General features: G+C 41.2%; 5 protein-coding genes across 5 annotated transcripts; 2 read left to right on the top strand and 3 right to left on the bottom strand.

The window, feature by feature from the left end:
• Window positions 1-3,076: 3,076 nt before the first annotated feature.
• On the top strand, window positions 3,077-3,850 carry LOC6565553 (glutaredoxin-related protein 5, mitochondrial). The gene is made up of 2 exons (XM_001992248.3): window positions 3,077-3,507; window positions 3,591-3,850. Exons 1-2 carry the CDS (start codon window positions 3,186-3,188, stop codon window positions 3,773-3,775), a joined length of 507 nt encoding a protein of 168 aa, XP_001992284.2. The 5' UTR covers window positions 3,077-3,185; the 3' UTR covers window positions 3,776-3,850.
• LOC6565552 lies at window positions 3,800-4,296 on the bottom strand. Its single transcript, XM_001992247.3, has one exon. The coding sequence runs from the start codon at window positions 4,241-4,243 to the stop codon at window positions 3,911-3,913; it is 333 nt and encodes a 110-aa protein (XP_001992283.1). The 5' UTR covers window positions 4,244-4,296; the 3' UTR covers window positions 3,800-3,910.
• A 248-nt stretch (window positions 4,297-4,544) lies between these two features.
• LOC6565551 (myotubularin-related protein 10-B) lies at window positions 4,545-8,583 on the bottom strand. The gene is made up of 2 exons (XM_001992246.3): window positions 8,440-8,583; window positions 4,545-7,942 (listed from the first exon to the last, which is right to left on the bottom strand). Exon 2 carries the CDS (start codon window positions 7,666-7,668, stop codon window positions 5,107-5,109), a length of 2,562 nt encoding a protein of 853 aa, XP_001992282.1. The 5' UTR covers window positions 7,669-7,942; window positions 8,440-8,583; the 3' UTR covers window positions 4,545-5,106.
• On the top strand, window positions 8,264-14,004 carry LOC6565550 (nardilysin). Its single transcript, XM_001992245.2, has 6 exons — window positions 8,264-8,319; window positions 9,032-9,081; window positions 9,146-9,406; window positions 9,932-11,722; window positions 11,831-12,115; window positions 12,345-14,004. The coding sequence occupies exons 3-6, from the start codon at window positions 9,153-9,155 to the stop codon at window positions 13,531-13,533; spliced, it is 3,519 nt and encodes a 1,172-aa protein (XP_001992281.2). The 5' UTR covers window positions 8,264-8,319; window positions 9,032-9,081; window positions 9,146-9,152; the 3' UTR covers window positions 13,534-14,004.
• A 278-nt stretch (window positions 14,005-14,282) lies between these two features.
• On the bottom strand, window positions 14,283-24,572 carry LOC6565549 (copper-transporting ATPase 2). The gene is made up of 4 exons (XM_001992244.2): window positions 23,131-24,572; window positions 16,683-17,929; window positions 15,844-16,626; window positions 14,283-15,780 (listed from the first exon to the last, which is right to left on the bottom strand). Exons 1-4 carry the CDS (start codon window positions 24,113-24,115, stop codon window positions 15,025-15,027), a joined length of 3,771 nt encoding a protein of 1,256 aa, XP_001992280.2. The 5' UTR covers window positions 24,116-24,572; the 3' UTR covers window positions 14,283-15,024.
• Window positions 24,573-24,638: the final 66 nt, after the last annotated feature.

The following is a 24,638-nucleotide window of genomic DNA, read 5'->3' as shown; positions in this document are numbered from 1 at the left end:
TTTATATGGACCCGATTGCAACAGTACCGTCAATGTATAACTAAGAACAAAACAACAAGTTGTTAAGCTTTATATCGAAAACAAACAAGAAACTAGCGAAGCGTTCAGCTTTTTGTTTTCTTTTGCAGAAAAGGAAAAACACTTTGTTACGTCGCGAATTTTACAAGTCAAGTCAAGTCAAGCCAAAAGATAAAGAAAATGAAAAAGAAGATACCAAAGAAAATATACCGGGTTTATTAATAACGACAGAGAGTCACATATTAAAACAGAATTTAATGCTATTTACTTATAAGTTTTGAGTTGAGTTCATTAGAGTTTGCACTTCTCTTTTATTGCCGTTCTCGTTTCGGTTCTGCATGTATTGTAGATGTTGCAAAAACAAAAAAAAAAACAAAAAAAAAACAAATCAAAACAAAACAAAAAAAAAAAAACCAACGGAAAAATACAAAAAATACTATTTAATAAAATATACAACAACAAAAAGGTTATGCCGAAAAATGAATCTATATTGAAGAAAAAAAAGAACGATTAGAACAATCCAATTACGTTTATTTCACTTGAATGTGCCCTATAAGAGAAAAGAAAAAAATCACAATTATTAACGAAGAAACGGACATTTAGTTAACATCTACCAGGTAATGCTAATAATTTATTAGATAACTGTATGAATGTACTATATAATATACATACATGCGCATATATTTACATATTTAATCAATTATCCTATGATCATGTACTATAAATATAATTTATTTAGAACAATTGCGAACGTTTTATAAATGTGATAAGAACGATATATAAAACAAAAACGAAATCAAAAACATTTGTTTGCAAATGGAACAACATCTAATCGTTGCTGAGATTTCAAATTTTTAGTTCCCCATATCAAAGAATAAATTTGCATGATGTTTGTCTAAGTTGCTGTTGCTCTCCCCCAACCACACCACGCAACCCCACAAAACCCCCAATTTAATATGTTGAATATGCGATATATAAGTTAAAGTACGACGTGTTTGTATTTCATCAAATATATCATTGTGTGCACTTACGAAAAAGAGAAGAAAAATAAAATAAATCAACATCCGTTACCCCTTTGTATTATATGTAATATAATGTGCCAATCCCAACCAAAATCGTGAAAATTGTACAACTACATATATATAAATTGATTTATTTGTTGTATAAATTAGATAGAGGCATAGCCTCTTAGTGGAAAAAGAAATCAAAAAAGAAAAACGTCCTCACTGAAGGCACATACATTTATTTATTTGTCAGGCAACATTTTTTTTTGGGGCGACAATCTTTGCAATTGTATTGGAAACTCTCAATGAAAAGGAATGGAGCAAAAAAGACCAAAAACTCTTTTACCCTCAAATGTTGCCTGTGTGTAGTGAAATGTGTCAATTTTTTGTCATTCATTTTGTTTTTAGTTTAGCGATGAAAATGTTACGAAGTAAACCCACACTAGGGGCCATATTTGATATAGTTTGTACTACAACTACAAATATATTTTGGAGAAAACCCACACTAATTAATATACAATATTGTTTGTCATATAAATACGGGGTAAAAATACCCTGTAGGAGTGTGCAATGCATGCACACAAAATGATGTGTGCATTTTTATTTGTAATTACATATTATTATGCACCCTAAACAAACGAAAGAAAAAACAAAAACAAAATTAAACAGCAAGCAACTGTATAAATATTATTACTACTACATAATTACAATTATATTTTTAAACAAAAAATAATTAAATAAATAAATAAAACGAAAAAAAAGTATATATTTAGAAAATGCTTTAAAGCATAAAGAAACCCATTAAATGAGAGAAGGCAAAGAAACAATGAAAGTAATGAAATTTAACTTCTATTTAACAATGCTGCGTATGAACTTATGATTATATACATACTATATAACTATGTATTACACTATTATTATGATTGTATCATTATTGCTATTATCAATATGATTGCTATTATTTTCACAAAGAATTATTATCATTTATTAATATGTGCACATCGATTGCTCAACCAAAACAAAATATACATGTACACATCCCAATCACAATTTATTTATTTCACGGTAATATATATATATAAATATATATATATATCAAATAAATTAAAAAATAAACGTTCCTATTGTTCACACTTTATTATGTTTTTCATGCTATTCTTTCAGGGTTTTATTTGATCATTTGCGTCGCAAGAAACGAAATTGAAACTCCCTCAATTAATGCAATTATTTTGATCTTAATTCTAGATCTAAAAGCTTGCAAGGCATTCTATTTTTGATTTACCTACAAAAACACAAAACAAAGTATAAACAAAAACTGTAACTATAGGTGTGTGATTCGATTTATTTTCTATATAATAGATATTAACCACTATATTACGAATACTTTAGTTTTAATAAGCATTTTTTGAAAAGCAATTCCCCCACATAAAAAACAAAATCGAAAAACAAACGTACTCACATATGGGGTACATATATATATATATATATATATATGTATGTAAGTATAACTGGATAACAACTGAATGGTATTGATTTGTCTATTTCTTTCTTTGGTTTGTAAATGAAGTATGTATGAATATGTTGTTACTTTCTTCCTGATTTTGTGAACCGCACGAGGGCATAAGAGTTAAGCAAAAAAGAAAAATTAACTAAATCACATATTAAAACAAAACAGCAGAATCTTTGGCTGACAAAAAAGATCAACACAGAAAATAAATTAAAAACTGTAAAAGATATTTATGAAGTTTGGTGTTAAGGTCATAAAAACAGTTGGAAATAAAAATTTTCAGATGAAACCTGGTCTCATTGTGTTTTATTATTTAGTGCAAGAGCTAAGAATTTTTAAAATGCTAATAAGCATTTTTGTTGGACTTGGATAAGTTTGAGAAATAAAAAGAAGTACTTTTCATCAATTTTGAATTTGAAATAAACGTTCAATATGTGCAACGTTAACAGCGAATACGTAATGAACGTAAGAGGCACATAACTTATCGTACACATATGTTAAGCAGCGCATATTTGCGTTGACGACAGCTCAAAGTTGCGTTAACAGCACAGATGTAAGCGCCTTTTGCGTCGACATAACATAGAAAGCACATTATAAAACAACACAAGTTCCAATTGACAAATTGTTGAGTAGATCAAATAAAAACAAACGAAAGGATGAACAGAATTTGCCAAATTCTATTGCGCCCGAGCTATGCCAGCAATTTGGCGATGACAGCAGCAAAAACAACAATGCCACAAGTGCTGGCATCCGCCACACCACGTTGGTACAGCGCAGACACATCTGCTCCGCCACCGGCGGCATTGGACAAAGCCACACTTGACAAACTGGTGCGCACCAACAAGGTGGTCGTATTCATGAAGGGAAATCCACAAGCACCACGCTGCGGCTTCAGTAACGCTGTCGTTCAAATAATGCGCATGCATGGCGTTCAATACGATGCACACGATGTTCTCCAGAACGAGGCACTGCGTCAGGGTAAGTTAGCTACAAAAAAAATGTAGAAAACAAAATTGATAACTGTAGATGCTTAAATCGATTATTTTGGATCTCTTAACCAGGCATTAAGGACTACACCGATTGGCCAACCATACCACAGGTCTTTATCGATGGTGAATTTGTGGGCGGCTGTGATATCCTGCTGCAGTTGCATCAGAGTGGCGATCTAATCGAGGAGCTCAAAAAGGTGGGCATCGTGTCGGAGTTGCTGAAGGCCGAAGAGGCCAAAGACACGGCGAAAAAGTAGGCCAAAAAACAAAATACCTACATATGAGTGGTCTAAACGCTATGTTTTATTATTAAATCTTTAATTAATGAGTTACGTATACAAAGTTGTGTCTCAATGCTCCACTAAGTACTCGTTATCTGCTAAATTGTTATTTTAATTCTCTTGATTACTGCGGCGATGCCTGCGCTCGCTGATAGCACGTTCGCGTTGCTCACGTTCCAGATCGATCTGCTCCAGCACAGTTAGAATTTTAATATGGGCACCCTGAATCAAATCGTCAACCTGCAAAAGCTCGCGGCACTTTTGCTTACTGTCCTCATCTTGCATATTTACTATAATCTGCGTCAGACTGCTTGCAATGGAGTTGCGTATCATGTTGTCCGGAGGCATCGGCTGGGCTCGGCGCCGTCTTCTTTCAGCGGGGCAGGACTGTTCCTGTTGCACCTTCTGCTGCTGTTGCTGCTGCTGCTGCTGCTCGTCGGCCATCTCTTCAGTAATTGTAAGCTGCGTGCAAAACTAAGCTTTCAATTTGTGCCATTTACAGTTGTTCGAAGCAGCTTTTTTTGTGCTTAACCCTTTGATGGTCATTCAATGTCGTTCAAACCAATGTTTGGCTCTTTGTATGACCATATAATTATTGAATACAATGAGAGTTGGTAATTGTTATCTATATGGATATGGCCGAGTTAGAGCGGCCTGTTTGCGCCTAAAAGAATGTCGCAGTTTGCTGCAGTCGTTGCTTGAGGGCCGCGATCTAGTTTGAGGCACTGCGAGTCAGTTAGTTTTTTACATTTTTTAATTTATTTTGTTGTTTAAATATTACAATATAAGAATATAATACATGTTTGATTTAGTTGGTGTTTTTCTCTTCTTTTGTTTTTGATTTGTTTACATACATGTATGTAGTATTTAAAAATTGCTTGCACATAACATTTGTTTAATTTCTTCGTTTTGATTGTTAACTATTACAATAATTATTGTTGTTTTGTTGCTTTCCTATTTTGTAGGTAATAAGTTGTTCATTTTATCATCAAAAATAGCTGTATACATAACATCAAATAAACAAAAAAGTACTTATGCGATAGACAAGTTGCCCTATTAGTAAACAATAATAAAAAGTGTGTTAAACGCGATATGCCATATATATAAAAATATTTATATGTATATATAAAAAAAAATATATAATTTGTAATACTTTCTAAAATAAACCAGCAGTTGTAGCGAAGATTGGAACACTCGACAACGACTACGACGATGACGAATACCAGTAACGAGTAACGAGTAGCGCATTTAACAACGTGTAGCAAAAGTAGCGAGCAGCTTGAATTTGCGCACGCTTGCAGCGCGTCTCATACAATGGATGATTTGTCCAGAAAGGAAGAGGTGTCCAGCAGCAACTCAGTGCTGCTGCTCAATAATATGTCGTAGAGCTCATGTGGCGCATCGCCAGCAATAGGACTGCCAAAAGGAAAGAACGATGATAGCGTCGATAGCTGCAAGGGGCCACCATTCACCACAGCCAAACCATTTGCCGAAGATCCGCCACCCGATGCAGTAGTTGGCAGCGATTTGCGTCGTCTTTCCACACCGTCCACATACTCAACGGGCTCCTCCTGCTGCTGTTTGGGTCTCGTCTCACCGATCGCCTCGTAGAAGGCATCGGGCAACTCCTCAAGACTTTGTAACTCGATGCAGCGCTGCATTTTCGCAATGTTACTCAGCAGCAGGCGATGAAAGAGATCCACCTGTGGCTGACCACCACCGCGAATATCCAAGACGGGCAACCAGCGATAATAGCACTGATCCCACACAGCCAGATCAATAATTCGATGCCGCGGCTGCAGATAGCGATCCTGTGGCACCGTCGATTGCGTTGCAAACAGCTGCGGATTGATGGTGTAACGAGAGGGTGAAGATTGCCCCAGCGCTTGCACCTGCGTTGGCAACTGGCTCATCTTACTTTGACCCACTGCGAGGGAGCGTCGATAATTTTGTGCGGTGCCGAGATCGCCACGCTGTCGCTGATACAACGGGTTGCTGAAGAACATCTTGTCTTTGTCGGAGAACTGTTCGCCCCAATCCCACACGGGGCGCAGCACGAGTCGTCCCTCGTTGACGGCACGCGTCCGCTGGGCCTGACTGTCAAATTGGAACGTATCAAAGATGGGCATAAAGCACGCATCCCACAGCGTCGTGAGATACGTTTGCGAGAATTCAAACTCGTCGGGAAACTGTTGCAGCAACTGCCACACGCAGTCCAGATAGAGCAGAAAGACGGGGCTCTGTTCGCTATCCGGTGCCTGCTCGGTACCGCCTCGAGACACATAGACATGACCCAATCGACGCTGAAACGGATGCTCCAACGCAACCCAATCCTTCTGCACCAGTGACTGAAATCCATCGATGGTGCGAAAATGCGGATCGAGAAGGAGTTGCGTGAGGCTGCTAATGACACAGCACAGATCGCGACCATTGGACTCCTGCAGAACGCAAGTGATGTTCGCACGCAATGTGGCCGCTGCCTCGGAGGCATTGCGCAAACAGAGCGACACATAAAACAGCCAATTGGTCTTCTCCAGCAGTCCCAGGTACTTGTCGTCCTGCATCATAAACTTCTCCGGTGACTCTGGGGTGCAGAGACGCCTCAACTTTTGATAGGCCCGCTGCACATCCTGTGTACTGGGCAGCTCATCTGTTAATTGGAGCAACTTCAATTGCTTACGCTCATCACACTTGCGCACCAGCTCCAACATAATGTTCTCCATTTTGGTATCCTGCTGTGACGCCGGCTGCAACTCTGCCAGACGCACAAGGGAGGCGGCACCACTCCCATAACTATATACCCAAAAGGCCGCACGCGAGTCGCAAAATGCCAGCGAAAGCTGTAGGAAACGCTCCACATCACAGCACTTGGGGATGACAAAGTGCGGTGGCAGTTGATATTTGCAAGATTGCAGCCGATTCTGGAGTTGAGGAACACTGCTAGCACTAATCACTTGCCATTCGGTGGCACCGCATCGAATCAGCTCCCTCGCCCAGTCATTCTTGCTGGCGTACATGCTGACGCCGGTTAATGTGGAATAGTAGGGCTCCCGATAGGCATAGGCAAAGCTCAGATCATGCCGCATCGGATAGGCGAAGCGGGCCAGAGCGGAGGCAATTAGTTTACCATAGTCACTCAACTTGGAGTCCTGTTGCTGAAACGCAAACTTGAGCAGACGGAAATTTGCACAGATTATATGCAGCGCAACAATGCGGCCATTGATATTATGCTGCTTGGCTGGCTCCAGTTTCTTGCGTCGACTGCTGGCCATCCGTGCCGCTTGCAGGGCACTCGCTGCACGTCCCTGCTCCGCAATCGTATAGATCTGATCGATGTTATTCAGTGTGATCTCGTTGCGTCCAAGATATGCATTCTCTTGATAGAGATCACTGGCCACCGTAGACAATGTTGATCTCGCATGCAACGGCACAAAGGCCAACTTGAAATTGGTAACACTCAGCAGGCCAAACGTGGAATCTTTGTAGGTGGATCGACTGCCATTGTTGCTATTGTTGCCATTGCTACTGTTAGTGTTATAACTATTGTTGCTGTTGCCACCGCCAGTGAAGGTGCTGCTGCTGCTGCCGCCACCGCCGCCGCCGCCGCTGCTGCTGCTGTTGCTGCTCTCCTCCATGGGTGCAATGGGTGAGTACATGTAGGCGGGTGCACTGGCAACAATTTGCTCCCCCGACAGTAGACGAGGCTTGGCCAAATGCACATCACGCAAATCGCTGGGCAGGCACCATTCGTTCGTATCCGCAGTGACGCGTATATCCCCCACCATTGGCGCCACGTAGCTGGTAAAGGTGTTCCGCTTGCGATGATCGGGCATATCGCTGCTGATGTTGCTGCTGTGGCCAGTGGCCATCCTCCCTCAGCAACTGTTTATCGCTCCTATTATATTTTATTACAGTCGAGTCGAGTCGAGTCCCAATATTGGTTTAGCTCTGACTCTTGTTTGTCTCTTTGCCCAGCACGCACTTGGAATATTTAATTATTGTCTATTTCCTGTGTCTGCTTCTCTGCGCTGTCACTTTGTGAGCGCTGCTGTTGTTGCTGATTGTTTTGTGTTTTTTTTTTTTGCTTTACTGCAACTGGCTTTTGTAAGTTAGCCGAATCAGCCGCCTCCAATGATTGGAAAACTGTGTGTGGCCGCAACATAAACACATGAAACAAAACACAAAAAAAAAAGAATAAGAAATTAAAAAAATAAAACAACAATAGGTAAGTAGTTAAATGTAATGTATTAGAGATGAGCGCGAATTGCATTTTTCACGGCACGAACCACAAATGATTAGATCCGGCAGTTTTCCTCTTCCGTTTTGCATTCATTTTAGTAGATTTTCAAGATATACGTTTATTTTGAATTTTACTTCAAAAATTTAGTTTCTTTATTTAATTTGTGAATTCTAAAAGCGTAACTTATCATATATTTTTTTTGACTAATTCGTGTAAATCTAATTTAAACGTGTTTCGTCGTGCCGTGCAAAAAAACATAACACGCGCCCAACTCCAGCAGGTAAATATATTTATTCACTCACTCACACACACACACACACACACACACATAGAGGCGCTTAAGCATAGGCAAAATTAGAATTATTGTCGTTTTTTTGATAAGTTTATCAGTTGCGCCTACCGTATTTTTAGTTTTTGTTTTAATTCTGCTGTTGTTGCTGCGCTGTGAGTAGGTTGTTACTTGGCGAGCGAACGTGTTTATTTACTTGTCATCCTTATGCATCATCCAACAAACACACTAATGCACGTATATATAGCATTTATTTATTTATTATTTTCGTTGTCGCCATAAATATACACATGCACATGCGTATATATGCTACTTACTTACGCACGCACACATGTACCCTCATTGCATGTCAAAAAAGAAACTATCGTTATCGGCAAAGTGCTGGGCTGAAAACAGCTGTTTCGCCGTGCTGTCATTTTGATCATTAAACAACACTTGTCAGTATCGATAGGTTTTTTGTCTAACCTGTGACATGAGCTTGGGAGAACTTTTTTAAATTTTTAAGATAACAATACTAAGCCTGCGTTTTTTCAACTACATATTATATTTCGATTTGAGAAGATATTATATTGTGCGATATTTAAATAACTTGTCACTTGATACTGAACACGAAAGGCTTACCGGCAAAGGTACGAACGGGCAAACAATAGTCGAATAATCGATTCGTGCTTTAATCGCAGTTTTAATATCGACATCGTTGCAGCTTGTTAACGCCAGCAAAAATACACTTGGTCGGCCACCACGCGGCGAAAGGTGAGTTAAGCACAGTAAATTAAATATTAAATAGCGATTACGACTTCGATTTTTCTGTATATAGACTGTGTATGCTTTGGCTACACCACAGCAGTCGGTGCTTCAAACTTTGCCTTTCACAAACAACATTATTTTCATCGTGCGTATCGACGTTAGTAATAATTCGGACGAAATTCAATTTCTTACACTACCGAAACTGCCGTAAGAATCTGCAATTACAATTACTAACCACACAGAGATACCAACAAGCACAGCTCAGTATGTCTACCCAAGTCAAATATTTGGAGTCACCCGACAAGTCGGAAATGGACAAAAAACTCTACAAGTAAGTAGCGCACCCATCTAACTAACGCATACATGTGCATGTGCTTATGCATCTGCACTCACAGCTGCAGTTTCCTTTTCTTCTATATTTGATAGATGATAGATGAGATGATAGTTGCTTGCATATATATTTACATAGGTAGCCCGGCTTTGAAGAGTATAAAAAGATCAATAGCTTAAACGTTTTCCATTTGTATTCGATCTGCTTGGTTTATTATTATTTAATTTCAATGAGCCTGGCTACAGCATGTGTAGACAGCTGCGCAAGCGCCGAATGCAGCTGTGCAAATGTTCCAACAGAAGATAGTGGATAGTTCATACAATGTCAATAGCTGAAAGGTGCGCGACCGCTGGAGAATTGAAATGTCTTTCATTTTCTTTTAATATCGTATTTCGCTCAGTGTTGAAATATCTTGTGGGACTTCAGCAGCTGAGTTTGTGGCATATGTTGTTGTGTAGCGCAATTCATTGGCTCAACCTAGCTGCAATAGAAATTAAGATGCGTTTTTAACTTATTCTTTTCCAGGACACTGCTCTTGCCAAATGGCTTGCATGCTCTGATCATCTCGGATCCAAGTCCGATTCCACATGATGGCTTTACCACATCAGAGTCGTCAATTTGCGAGGGCGAGATTGGCGAGGAGACATCTGCGGAGACTGAGAGCACGCCTGACTCCAGCGACGACACAACATCATCATCCTCGTCGGGAAGCAGTCAGCATGACTCCGACTCGGACAGCGAGGAGGGCGACGAGAAGCTGGCAGCCTGTGCCGTGCTCATGGATTACGGCTCGTTTGCGGAGCCACGTGATTATCAGGGACTGGCGCATTTTCTGGAGCACATGATATTCATGGGATCGGAAAAGTATCCGGAGGAAAACATATTTGATGCGCACATCACTAAATGTGGCGGATTCGCCAATGCCCTCACCGATAGCGAGGATACAGTGTTTTATTTTGAGGTGGCTGAGAAGCATCTCGATTCGAGTCTCGATTATTTCACGGCTCTGATGAAGCATCCTCTAATGAAACAGGAGGCAATGCAACGCGAACGCTGCTCGGTGGACTCAGAATTCCAGCAGATCGTCCAGGAGGATGAGTTGCGTCGTGACCAGCTGCTGGCCAGCCTGGCATCCGAGGGTTTTCCCCACGGCACCTTCTCCTGGGGCAATCTGAAAACTTTAAAGGATAATGTCGATGATCAAGTGATGTACAAACTGTTGCACAAGATCCGTCGCGAACATTATACCTCCAATCGCATGTATTTGTGCATGCAGGCTCGTCTACCCATCGATGAGCTGGAAGCGCTCGTTTTGCGCCACTTTACCGATATACCAGCCAATCCCGGCGTACAGGCACCTGATCTGAGTGGATTCAATTACCGCAACGCGTTCCGCGATGAGTTCCACCAGCATGCGTTCTTCGTAAAGCCCGTAGAGAATGTGTGCAAGCTGGAGCTGACCTGGGTGCTGCCCAATGTGCGTCAGTATTATCGCAGCAAGCCGGATCAATTTCTCGCCTATATTATCGGCCACGAGGGCGCGGGCAGCCTTTGCGCCTATCTCCGGCGTCGCCTGTGGGCTCTGGAGCTCGTCGCTGGCATCGATAACGATGGCTTCGATCTCAATTCGATATATAGTCTATTCAATGTGTGCATCTATCTCACCGATGAGGGTTTCAAGAATATTGATGACGTCCTCGCGGCCACATTCGGTTATATCAAGGTTCTGGCCAATGCCGATCCCAAAGCCTTGCGCGTCATCTTCGATGAGCAGCAGGGCATTGAAGCAACCGCATTCCGCTTCCAGCCACAGCGTCCCGCCATGGATAATGTACAGCAGTTGGTTCAGAATACCAAATACTTTCCGCCCAAGGATATCCTCACTGGCAATGAGCTCTATTTTGAGTACAACGAACCGCATCTAAAAGAACTAATTGGCCATTTGAATGAGTTCAAGTTCAATTTGATGCTGACGGCACGCAAATACGGAGATCTGATATTCGATAAGACGGAGAAGTGGTTCGGAACCGAATACACCAGCACTCCCATGCCACCTAAGTGGCAACAGCTGTGGAAGGAAACGGATGCTTCATCGATGCCGCACCTCTTTTTGCCTGGGCCCAATCGCTTTGTCCCCCAAGATTTTACAATCTTCTGGCATGCCGATGGTAAACCCGAGATACCCGACGTGCCCAAGAAACTAATACAAAACGAAACCTGTGAGCTGTGGTTCCGTCCAGACGATAAATTCGATCTGCCCGGGGTTTACATGTCCTTCTACCTAATCTCGCCCCTTCAGCGCAAGAGCGCCAAAAAGTAAGTAAAGCGAAATAAAATGCAAAAATTGATTTAGAAAACTTGTTTCACTCATTAATAGTGTCTCTCTTGTAAACTAATCCATACTCTAATCTATCTGTCTTGCAGTGATGCCATGTGTGCTCTGTACGAGGAGCTAGTCAAGTTCCATGTTGGCGAGGAACTTTATCCGGCAACCAATGCCGGCTTGGACTATACATTCGGTGTGAGCGAGAAGGGTATACTTTTGCAGGTGCACGGCTACAATGAGAAGCTGCATCTGATCATCGAGACGATAGCCCAGGCAATGATTAACGTCGAGTCCATGCTCACCGAGGAGATGCTCGCCACATTTGTTAAGGATAAGCGCAAGACATATTTCAACACGCTGATCAAACCGCGTGCTCTTAACAGGTCAGTCCCGATAATCCGAGTTGTTTACTCTGAATTGTGTCTATCGTCCTTTCCCTCAATTTTCAAAGTAGAATCAAACATCCATCGATCCACCAAATCAATAATGCATTCAGCTATTTGCAAAACTGGATTTAAATTAATTACTATATATATGCCACATATTTCAAGATTCTAACTATTTTCTTTCTTTTTTTTGTCTCTCTCGTGTGTGTGTGTTTTTTTTTTTTAGGGATGTGCGTCTATGCGTTGTGGAGCACATGCGTTTCTTGATGATCGACAAGTACAAGAGTTTGAATGAGATAACGCTCAAGGATCTGCAGGAGTTTTCACATTTATTCCCGCAGCATTTGTACGTGCAGGGTTTGATACAGGGCAACTATAGGGAGGAGCAGGCGCACAATGTGATGAACACGCTGCTGACGCGCCTCGGCTGCCGGCCCATCAAGGAGCATAGCTTTGTTGAGGATCGCACTGTGCAATTGCCTCAGGGCGCACACTATATACGCTGTCATGCGTTAAACGAACAGGATACGAATACGGTGACCACGAATTACTATCAAATTGGGCCAAATAGTGTGCGGCTGGAGTGCATTCTGGATTTGCTGATGATGTTCGTAGAAGAGCCGCTGTTCGATCAGCTGCGCACCAAGGAGCAGTTGGGCTACCATGTGGGTGCCACAGTGCGTCTGAATTACAGCATCATCGGCTACTCAATAATGGTCAATTCACAAGAGACGAATACAACCGCTAGCCATGTGGAGCAACGCATCGAGGTGTTCCGTGCCAATATGTTGACAATACTTGAGAATATGCCACAGGGGGACTACGATCACACTCGCGATTCACTCATCAAGCTAAAGATGGTCGCCGATATGGCCCTCGGAACGGAGTTCCTGCGCAACTGGACCGAGATTGTCAACGAGAAGTACATGTTCGATCGTCGTCGCCAGCAGATCGAAGTGCTGCGCACTTTGACCGCTCGTGAAATCATCGCTTTTCTGCTGGAGAACGAGATCAGCAATATGCGCAAGTTGTCCATACAGATCATTGGCAACAAACCGGATAAAACAACTTGCTGCAAATTGGCAGCGAAATCCAAAGCGAGGGCCAAGCGTTCCGTCGAGATCATTGGTGATGGCGATGATGATGATGTTGATGATAGTGATGATGATGACGATGACGATGACATGGAGGAGGATGTGGAAATGGAGACTAGCTCAGAGGAGGATGAGGATGAGCTTTTCCAGGCGCTGGCCAACAAATTGAACGTTACCTTTCTACCCAAAGAGGGCGATGCAAGCACAATTACGGACATTGACGAGTTCAAAGCGAATCTGGATCTATATCCCATGGTACCGGACATTCCCGATGATCTCACACCGAGCAACTTCATCGAGGATGCGATGATGAAAAGTTGAACACTCTTCCAACGACAAGCGACAAACAACAAACCAACACAACCAACACAACCCACAAAACTCACTTAACCACCAAACACAACAAACAACAAAAAAAAAACAAGCAAAAATCAGCCACATCAAAAATGTTCATAATATTTAGTATTTAGCATTAAGAACCTTTTGCGCCAGCCAAAAAGGGGCAAGTCTCATTTCCAAAATGCAAGCCGCCTTTTTAAGCCAAGCAAAACTCACACACAGACACACACACACACGTACACACACACACACATACACACACACACACATACACACACACACATACACATACACACACACACACACACACGAGGAGCAGCAATCATTTCACATTGTAAAAGTAAAGAAATTTGCATTTCTTTTTTTTCAGCGAAAATTATAAGTGACGATATTGACAAACCTGTAACTTTGTCAGTTAATTAAATAAACACAACTTATAAATAATAATGCAAAGCTAAATTGGTTAATTATATCAACAGCTGAAGTGGTGGGAGCGGGAGAAGGGAGCAGGCAAGAGGCGAACGGATGGGTTAGTAGAAGTCCTGGTTCAAGCAGAATATAACTACTTTTGTACAAAGCAGTTCGGTTTTATCTGTCAGGATATGGGTGAGTTCGACCCTTTCTCGTCGCCACTTTACTCCTAAAAAATATGTTGCAATTTTCGTGGCAGCCTGAATCCGGCAATCGATCGCAAACGATCCTATTTGCCATTATTTCGATTAACAAAAGCGTTTTAGGTTCACAAACTTTTTGTTTATTTGTAACTTGATCTGTTATTTGCTGGTATGGGATCAACTTTATTGGATTTATACACACATGTATATAAACATGATGTGTATGTTTGTATAAACTGTACAAATAGCGATAAGCGTACTTATATATGTATGTATGTATATATATATACAAAAATCAGTTTCATTTCGTTATATATTTTGCAGTTGTGCTCCCAATTATGACTTATGATTATCATTATCATGAATATTTATACAACAATGCGCGCTTTTGCTTAACAATTTAGTACACCAATTGGGGATCTTACCCGCATTATATGCCAGATGTAAATATATATATATATATATGCTAAATGTATGCTATGTATATATGTAAGCATAGAGAAAATCTCGATATTTTCGTTTGTATTTGTTGTGTATTTAATAGTAAGTAACAATATGGTCAATAGTTTATTAGTTTATACTGCTCATATGATCTTGTCTTGTCTTGTTTAAGTTCTTTTTTCTTTCTTTCTATCTCACAGTTGATCTTATGTTTAAATAAGGAATAAACAGAACTCAATTCGCACACATGAATTATTAACAATGAACAAAAAAAAAAATGCTATATAAAATGAATGTTTGTTCTTTTTTTTTTGTTTTTGATTATTGCATATATACAGATTTTGTATTATAGTTAGATATATGTATTGTATATGAATCTAAATTATAAAATGTTTACGGTAAATTTGTAGTTTGTCGTTTAGAGCTTTTGCAGCTCGGTGGTGTCGCCCAGATAGCGGGACTGCAGAATGCGTGGCGTTCGTTCGCTGTTCGAGTCCTGGAGTAGACCCTCCTCCTGCTTCCCGTTTAAATTCGCTGAACTGCTGAAGATGCGCGAAATAAGTGACGTGTTGGAGCGCTTAAAGGCAGCCATCCGCTTGCCATTCATGAGCTCGGGCAGATCATCGAGCCCGCGATGCAGCGAAAGTTTGTCAAGCTCCGATTCGGAGCCATTGCGTTGGGCCCGCTCCAATGCCAGCTGTGACTCATATTCGGCAGTTCGTAGCGTTTTCGCCGTTGGCTTGCGATACATTTTAAGCAGCAGCGAGGAGCAGACAACGCTCACCGAACTGGCGGCCATCGCCACCGATGCCATCCACGGTTGGAGCGTAAAGCCAAAGGGCGCAAAGAGTCCGCTGGCCAGCGGTATGCCCAACAGGTTGTACATGCTGGCAAACAGGAAATTATAACGGATGCGGCGCACTGTGCAGCGCGAGAGATCTAAACAGGCGACCACATCCAGCAGATCATTTCGCATCAGCACAATATCTGCCGCCTCGGCGGCAACATCCGTTCCAGCCGCAATGGTTATGCCCACATCTGCTTGGGCCAGCGCCGGACTGTCGTTGACACCATCTCCGACCATAGCAACGCGCACGCCACGCTGCTGGATCCGCTGGATTTTTGCCACCTTATGCGAGGGCAGCACCTCAGCGTAAACTGTGCGAATGCCCACCTGTAATTTGATATGATCATAATCAGAGTAAGACATTATTTTTGAAAAGCGATGAATAAATACCTCACGTGCTATGCTCGCTGCGGTGTTCTTGTTGTCGCCGGTGAGGAGGACGACATCGATACCCATGCGCTTGAGCGTGTAGACGGCCAGATGGGCTTCCGGTTTGACCATGTCGGCGACGGCAAACATGCACACCAGTTGACCATTAAGTGCGCATAAGACAGCTGTGTGTCCTTTGTGCTCCTCGCGCGTCATACAATCGCTAATCTCCAGTGGCACCTCAATTGCATTGCGCTGCATCCACTCACGATTGCCAATGAGCACATGAATCTCGGGACCATCAATCAACGGTTGCTGTTGCTCCTCTTGTCTTCCCTGTTCCTGTTTTTCTTGCTGTTCTTCGAGTGCACCATCCAACGCAAGCAGCTGATGCTCAATGAACTTATGCTGCAGCTGAAGCTGTTCAATGCTGGCGCCATTGTCGACATTAATGGCGCTGCTGGGATTCGTGCGCCACAGATTCTCATAGTTGATGATGCGTTCCGCATTGCACGATTGTCGGAGGGACTGCTCATAGTTCGAGACGGTGGCGCGTATGCCACAGCCGGGCACCGACTGGAAACCCGAACTCTTGCCAAAGCTCTGATGCACATTCAGCATATCCTTGGCAAAGTGTACGATGGCCGAGGCAATCGGATGCTCGCTATTCTGCTCGGCGGCTCCAATGATGGTTAGGGCGCGTGCCAAACTGCATACCTGGGGCGGCACAAAGATCGTCACCCGACTGGTCATGGGAGTGCCATGTGTGATGGTGCCCGTCTTGTCAAACACAACAGTCTTAACCTGTAAAAGCACGAGAGGATTAATAGCTAGATGAGATTCGACGAATTAGAACTCACCTTGTGGGCATTTTCCAGTGCTGTGGCACCCTTGACAAGCAGTCCATTTGTCGCTCCCGTTCCGGTAGCTACCATGACCGCTGTGGGCGTGGCCAGACCCAAAGCACAGGGGCAGGCAATGGCAAGGACACTCAACGCACACTTGAAGGCGTAGCTTATGACAATCGTATTACGATCCATGTGCATCTTGTGCTCCATGGCAACAGGGACGAGATCGGGATTGACAAAGCCTGCAATAATCCAACCGATGAGCGTAATGGTCGATATGGCCACCACAAAGGGCACAAAATAGCCGGCAATGCGATCGGCAAGTTGTTGGATGGGCGCCTTCGATGTTTGTGCCTCCTCCACGAGGCGGACAATCTGGGCAAGCGTTGTGTTCTCCCCCGTGTGCGTTGCCTCGACAAGGAGCACACCATTGCGATTGATCGAGCCACCAATAACGACAGCACCCTTGCGCTTAGCAACTGGCATGGATTCACCGGTGATGAGGGATTCATCGCAACTGGAATGACCGTAGAGAACTTTCCCATCGACGGGCACTTTGGCGCCGGGTATAACCTTGAGGATGTCGCCACGCTGCACATAATCCACCGAGATGGTCTTTTCGCTAATGATGTCAAAGTCATCGGAGATCTCCACGAGCAGCGCATCGGCGGCTTTCAATGAGAGCAGCTTGGAGAGCGCCTCCGATGTTTTGCCCTTGGCTATGTGCTCCAGCCAGCGACCCAGCGAGATGAAAATCAGCAGCATTGGCGGCGTATCAAAGAATGTCAGCGGTGAGCTATTCTGCTCCATGAGCACAGCGGCAATGACCACTGCGACGGAGTACACATATGAGATGGTCGTCACCATCGAGATGAGCACATCCATATTTGTGGTGCCATGTTTGATAGCTCGATAGGACTGCACATAGAAATGATAACCACCAAAGAATTGCACCGGTGTTGAGAGCAGAAACATGACAAGATTCTCCATGGAGAGTCCGGGCACCAGGCAGCACATATTCTTATGACCCTTGTCGTTCATCTCCAGCATGAAGTAGATCATGGCCACCATGCACGGACCGCCAAAGATTAAGGATATCATAAAGGCGTTCCGCCACTTTCGTATCTCCTCCTTGTGCTCCAGATAATTGTGTGTCATCTTATCGCGCCCGCTGAGCAGCTTCGCCTGAAATCCAAGCGCCTCAATTGCCTCGCATATGCTCCGCGGCCCCGTCGTCTCAGTAATATATCGGAATTTACCTGCATTGGCGAAGAGACCAGAAATTATGAATATAAATATATATTATTATTATATATACATTATTCATATCATATGCAACTTTATGCCAGCAAACTACGGCCACCATTATAATTAGATTAGATTAACATGCAAAAAAAAAAACAAACAAAAAAAAACAAAAAAGTCATAAAATTCTAACAAAGTAGTAAATGCTGTTTCCAAGTGAAATGCAACTTGGCTAGTGGCAAAAGAGATTAAGTAATTTTCTATTTGACTGCGCGATAAGAGATAATTTTTCAACATATCATTGAGTTCATTATGGATGTCATCATTATCAGAGATGCAAAATATATTAAAAGAGGTGTTCAGAACAGTTCATTGATATATATATATATATATAGTTATAGTATTATATTATATAGTATTTTTGTAATATATTACTGCTCATCATTATAAGACTAATTATACATATGAAGACAATGAAGAAATTCTTTAGTAGACCTAGAAATAATTTCTTATTGGCATAGACAGGTGTTCTCATTGATATGGTCATGTCTGTCCCTGAAGTCTTAAAAGTTTAAAAGGCTTTTTGCCATGAGCTGTCCATGTCTTGCAATTGGAATGGAAATTGAAATTGGAGCGCTTTTATTTTATTTTGGCTGGCTTGGAGCTAAAGTTTTAATTTGCTATTAACCTAAAGACAACCGGTTCGGACAACAACATTGCCGGATTTGATTGCAAAACTGAAGCTGTTGTAGCTGTCTACAAACTGGATTCCAGTCGACCCCCCTCAGCACCACTGCTGCCACAGTCCCTGGATGTATCCGTATGCTACATGCATTAATCACTTGAACAATAAGCTCCAATTTCAAAGAGTATTTGTATCTCTCTCGTATCGCATTCGCATTCGCATTCGCATTTGTATATCTAACTAAATATTTGTGTGCGTGTGTGCATTTGTTTGTTTGTGCTTAAGTCGTTGTGTCTGGGCTAAAATGGCCTGCTGAACTTGGCCAACGAATGGAAAAAAAAGAAGAGGACTTACCTCTTAAGTTCTGGTAGTTATTACCATTTCATTTCGTTTCGTTGTTGCTGTGACCCAAGATACCACATAACGAACGATAAGATATGAAAATTGTCTCAATTTTTTTTTTTTGTGACGTTGATTAAGATGTTGAGCCCAAAATCAAATCGGATAGCAAGCCCCTGAATGAGTCGACCCATTTCAACAAATATTGTTATTAGATATATAGACATATATCGTAGCTGTTAACTGGGTGGGTACAGTTATGAGAAAAAAAGTACACTTTTATTTGCATTTGTGAATGGAGATAAGTAAACGAAGAAAACCCCCTGCATTTCCAGACTCTCAAGCTCACGGACTGAATCATAGCAGATAATGTGCTTCATCACAACTACAGCCAAAGGGCAGGACGGGTGGGGAGGGGTGCCTTATCAGGGGGCGGGGGTTTATATTTTTATTTATGCATCCATTTGTTTTGTGATATCGTGTGCAAACTCGACATTCGACAATAGCACGCAGACTATCATGTGGTAGGTTTATTTTATATTGTTTGTAAATACCCTGTAGGCAATTAAAGCATAGGGTATACAGGCAGAAGCAGAAAGCATAAAGTTCAAATACATTCATTCCAAAAAGGTCTCGAAGCAGTACTCAAGCACTAGGAGACTCAATAGCTGATTACTGGGTATGACCCAGTCGAGCTTTGTATTTGAACTGAATGTCTGCCGAAGCGTGTGCAAAATTCAGATAACTATGAAGGATTACAATATCATCCGCTTCGTTCAAATTTTAATGCTCATTATCAAAGAAAAATCGATCGATCGAGCAAATCAAAGCGCAACAAAGCGAATCGATCGAATCTCTGTCCTCAATTTGAAGCACAGCACACAGCTACCAAATCGCTCAACATTTTTCCTCTATACATAGTATATATATGTATGTATAAACAAAACATATGTATACACTTCTACTATCTAGTACACCCACAATAACAAATGCTACAATCTCTCTTTTTCTCTTGCTCTTTTAGATGCCCGACATTATTTCAATTTCTGTTTTCATAGAGCCTTGTTCGTTGTTGTTGTTGTTGTTATTGTTATTGTTGCTGTTTGCATCTTATCGCTTCGATTCGTTTTCATTTTTAGAACATTTCTCATTGTTGTATTTGCTACTGTTGTTGGTGTTGTTGGTGTTGTTGTGTCATTTGCAATGAACAAGCGAAGCGGTAGTCAGCGTCACTTATCTGATAAGCATCGGCAGTCAAAACATATGTTCCTCTCAACTCGGACAACCCTAGCTAACTGTAACTCACAATCTTTGTTGGTTTGGTTTGGTTTAGTTTTTATTTGACTAATTTCACAACTTGTCGTCGTGCTTGCCGATTTCGATACAGAATTAAAAACTGTGGCTAATTGACCATAAATCATTGAAAGAGCTTGGCAATTAATCGAGAAACTCGGAATTATTTTGCACTTGTTAACCAAGTTTAATGAAAAATGATTGCACAAATGCCACAAGTTGACTGATAAGTTTTCTGCTCTAATGTGTAAAGATATATATAGTGAAAGGGAAATGAGTTTACATTCTTGGTACTTCACATAGTTTTCACTAGGCATCCAAAGTACATGGTTACAGATGCATGTAATGAAAATGTGTTTGATTGGCGATACAGGTTTGATTCCACAAAGCGTATATAGTTTCCACGAAAATACAAGAACTGCATCGAATCATAGTTCAATCATTTCTCACTTTATCGTGGAATTAGGAAACTACCATTCGGATCTGCAATCTTCAATTAAGATTAGAGCAATCTTTACAAATTTGAAAGTAAGCCAACAAACAAGCTTACACATTCAGCTGCAAACGAGTTCAGCTCTCACTTCTAATGCGCGTTGTACTTGAAACAACAATTTGATTGAATTTTTTCAATCATATTAATTTCAGAGCTCATATATCTGAGATATCAGATTCATGTAAAATTTTTATTAATTCATCACATTGAGAATCGGTTTTCTTTCCCTTTTTGGAATTTCAGTGCGTTTATGCCACGGATTATAATTGCAGGCCAAAATGAAAGCTGCGCTGCCAGTTTGCTTGGTAGTTAAACATAACTAAAATGTGTATACTATAAAGTAAAACCAGTTTTAGTGCAACTATCATAGATACACAACTGAACAATACACAAAAAAACTAATAAACAATTCACATTGAAGATTACAGATTTTCATAGTCAGTACTAAGATCTGATTGGCCAAACGACTGTTATTGACTGGAGATAGAATAGTCTCCATTTTTCTTAGCACAAGCAAGATTATGGAATATTACATAAATATAACACTAAATCTTTTTCTTTTGCATGATCTGTTTCATTATATTCCAGTTACAACAAATCATAAAATGATATTTATTCATAATCATGTATCTAAATATTTCATTCTTCATATTTCAGATTTTTCACAAGTTTATACAATTTTTGACAATTTCCAGGTAGAGCGCTTGGTCTTGCATAACATTTCAGTCCATATATTTTGTAGTTAATATCTTTATATCTAACCATAATGGCAACAACACAAATATGCGAAACTCAAGTTGAAATGGAAACCGAGTGAAGGTGAATGTGAACGTTGCGCAGGCGCAGCGAACCGACACGAACACAAAAGAGCAATCGAAATCCAAACGAAAATCAGAGAGAGAGAGAGAGAATGAGCAAAAGAGACAGACCGAGAGAGAAAGAGAGGGCAAGGCTCTTTCACTTTTAGATTAAAGCTGATTAACAATGAAAATTGTATAGCTAAAAAAACGAATGCTTTAACGAAATCAAACTGCAATTGTTGTTGTAAATATCGTTTGGTATAAGCACACATTATTATTATTATTATATATATATACATGAAAATATCTTTGATATACAACATAAGCATATGTTTGTAAATGATTTTTGTATTTGTGGCACATCAAATCTGCAATCGAAAGTACACAAAACAAAAGCGCCTTTGTGCATTTATATATGTATGCATATGGTTTTCAGGGTGCATACGATATCCATAAATTATATCTATATATACATATGTGTTTCCGTATATATACATTGACCTTATGCATGTATAAAAACATCAATGCAATGATTCAGTGATAAAGCAATGATCTCAAAAAAAAAAAAAAAACAACAACAAAAATCAAACAAAAGGTGCTCCCAGTTTCTAAAGCACTCGCTTACAAGTAAAAAGACATTTTGTAAGAGGGATCTAGTTAAAATTTCATTTTTGAGACCAATAATGCTGTTGAATAAATAAAATAAAAGTGCTTTAATAATATTATGGAGCTTTCACGACATTTCCATTGTAATCATAATAGTAATAATAAATATTCTATAGCATAAAGTATTTGCCAACTTCGAAGCAAAACAAAAACCTCTCTTTTTTTGTAGATCTGCTTTCATCATATACTTTCTTACGGAATATTTGAAATATCGAAATGTTTTAAGCACTTCTTCGAAAACTTGTACATCGAAGTGTAAACTCTTCTCTGTGTATCGCTTTTCCTACCCCACTATTGGGACTCTGTAGAAAATAACCCAGATAAAGCCAGTCGCCCGTATTTGAGAAATACACACTCGGATTTAATCGCATGTGCTGTTGTTGCTGTTATTATTCTTTGTTGTTGTTTTTGTGAGCATTGCCCTGTGGAGAATTCTTATCAAATATGTATATATATATATATATATAAATATATATATACATATCTATGTATGCTTAGTATACATACAAAACTCCCAAACTTTGAAGTATTTGTATTTGATTTAAATATTGTTTTCACAAATTGATTGTTTCACTCAAATATATTCCAAAATAATACATTGGCTGGGAATCTTAGCACGTGTTTTCATTAACAATATGAACGACAGGTGTATGCACATAAATGTATAAAGACGTGCCAATGATGACATATGGTGCAAATGCTCGATTCCAGTTAATATAATGCAAATATTGACATATTGTTCTCTGTTGTTCAATTGTGGAGTTGTTGAAATTTTAGATGGATTACGCAACAATGACAAGGCGATATGAAGTCTCATTATTGTAGATCCCATACAATTAAATCGCTTAAGAAATATTAAATTAAGTCGCTTATAGACAGAGCCAATTGAATTGTTGGCTAAATACAGGGTATGTAATTGGGTATCTTGTGCATACTCACCGCGTTTGGTGAGCAGCGTCACCGAGGAGGCCGTGACGCCGGGCAGCTTGAGCACATGGGTCTCAATTTTATGGACGCAGGATGCGCAAGTCATGCCCATTATTTCGAGCTCCACCTCGGCCTCCCCGTTATCGGGCTCATCGATGAGCTCCGTGGGAAAGCCGAGCTCCGTTATCGATTTGGCAATATTCTCGGCCGTCAGAACATTCGCATTGAACTTGACTTCTGCCTTCGCAGCGAGCAGCGCAACCAGTATGCTATCCAAGCCGTAGATCTTGCGGCAATGTTTCTCAATCGCTGCCACACAGGAAGCGCAGGTCATGCCGCGTATGTGAAGGAAGCACTTTGTCAGCAGCTCCTGTTCGACGGGAACCAGGGTGGCAGACCCATTTGTTGCCTGCTTGGCAGGCGATGAGGTGGAGGTGGATTTCAGTACAGGTGTCGAGGTGTCCTTGACAGGTGTGTCCTGTGCGACACTCGCCTCGAAGCCCATGTCGTCAATCATTTCAGCAATACTCGCCGCTGTCAGCTGCTCCGGATCATATTGAACGCGCGCTTTTTTTCCCTCCAACTGCACTTGAATGTGATGCAGCCCAGCTGTGCCCGTTAAATGTCCCTCGATGTTGCGCACACACGACTGACAGGTCATCCCCAGTACGCGTATATCAACACTGGCCCTGGCTGCACTCACCTCCGGCTGATAACTGCACTCGAATCCCATTTCATCGATTTCGTATGCAATGCGTGTGGCGCTTATCCGATTGGGATCATAGTCAAAGTAACCGGCATGCTCATCCAATTGGACGCGCGCCTGCAGCACACCAGACTGCTGACCCAGTTTTCCTTCAATATTGCGCACGCACGACTGACAGGTCATGCCCACAATGGGCAGACGTACGCTGGCCATCGCAGCAGCAACAGGCTCTGTCAGCTGTTCTTGTTCGCCTGGGGCATTTTTCGCATTTAAGTGTTGGTCGTCTGGCATTTTTTGTTTTTTTTTTTTCAGTTTCAAATTTGCATTCGCATTTCACTGATCCGTTGCCTTATTTGTGTTGCCTTCTTTGAATTGGAATTTTTATTTTCTATGTTGTTTTTTTGTTTGTTTTGTATGCACTTGTATTAAGTAAAAAATAAGCCGAAATAATTTGTGTTTGTGTGTGTATATCGTAACTTGGCTAATTGTAGCACAATAAATTTGTGATATATTTTTTCCTCGCTGCTTTCATTCAAATGATTTGAAGTCACTTGAACGCGAGCTCTGTGTAAGAGACTGTTAGCTAATTGTGCTCATATCCAGGTTTAATGATGAACTCCACATCCGGATCTGTTGACTTTTGATTTTAGCTCAATTTATTATTTTTCCGCACGAAACGAACTATTTATTTTTCTAATTAATGCGCACAGCTGCTGGCGCTCGACATTGTGTACCGTGTGCCAATTGGGGACTGCCTAGCGATGTCAGCAATACATCGAAATATCCGAGCCGAAACGCTTCTCGATGTATCGTC

This window comes from Drosophila grimshawi, unplaced genomic scaffold (assembly GCF_018153295.1).
Source record: "Drosophila grimshawi isolate 15287-2541.00 unplaced genomic scaffold, ASM1815329v1 contig_848, whole genome shotgun sequence".
Lineage (NCBI taxonomy): Eukaryota > Metazoa > Arthropoda > Insecta > Diptera > Drosophilidae > Drosophila > Drosophila grimshawi.
The sequence above is the reverse complement of the archived record's forward strand: the minus strand, read 5'-3'. Positions and strand labels throughout refer to the sequence as shown.

Excerpts from the sequence above, each read along its gene's own strand:
- LOC6565553 (XM_001992248.3), top strand. The coding sequence starts at position 3,186 with ATGAACAGAATTTGCCAAATTCTATTGCGCCCGAGCTATGCCAGCAAT. Across the intron at positions 3,508-3,590 it reads GAACGAGGCACTGCGTCAGG|GCATTAAGGACTACACCGAT; the intron begins GTAAGTTAGCTA and ends TCTCTTAACCAG.
- LOC6565552 (XM_001992247.3), bottom strand. The coding sequence starts at position 4,243 with ATGGCCGACGAGCAGCAGCAGCAGCAGCAACAGCAGCAGAAGGTGCAA.
- LOC6565551 (XM_001992246.3), bottom strand. The coding sequence starts at position 7,668 with ATGGCCACTGGCCACAGCAGCAACATCAGCAGCGATATGCCCGATCAT.
- LOC6565550 (XM_001992245.2), top strand. The coding sequence starts at position 9,153 with ATGCTTTGGCTACACCACAGCAGTCGGTGCTTCAAACTTTGCCTTTCA. Across the intron at positions 9,407-9,931 it reads ATGGACAAAAAACTCTACAA|GACACTGCTCTTGCCAAATG; the intron begins GTAAGTAGCGCA and ends ATTCTTTTCCAG. Across the intron at positions 12,116-12,344 it reads AAACCGCGTGCTCTTAACAG|GGATGTGCGTCTATGCGTTG; the intron begins GTCAGTCCCGAT and ends TTTTTTTTTTAG.
- LOC6565549 (XM_001992244.2), bottom strand. The coding sequence starts at position 24,115 with ATGCCAGACGACCAACACTTAAATGCGAAAAATGCCCCAGGCGAACAA. Across the intron at positions 17,930-23,130 it reads GACGCTGCTCACCAAACGCG|GTAAATTCCGATATATTACT; the intron begins GTGAGTATGCAC and ends TCGCCAATGCAG. Across the intron at positions 16,627-16,682 it reads CACTGGAAAATGCCCACAAG|GTTAAGACTGTTGTGTTTGA; the intron begins GTGAGTTCTAAT and ends GTGCTTTTACAG.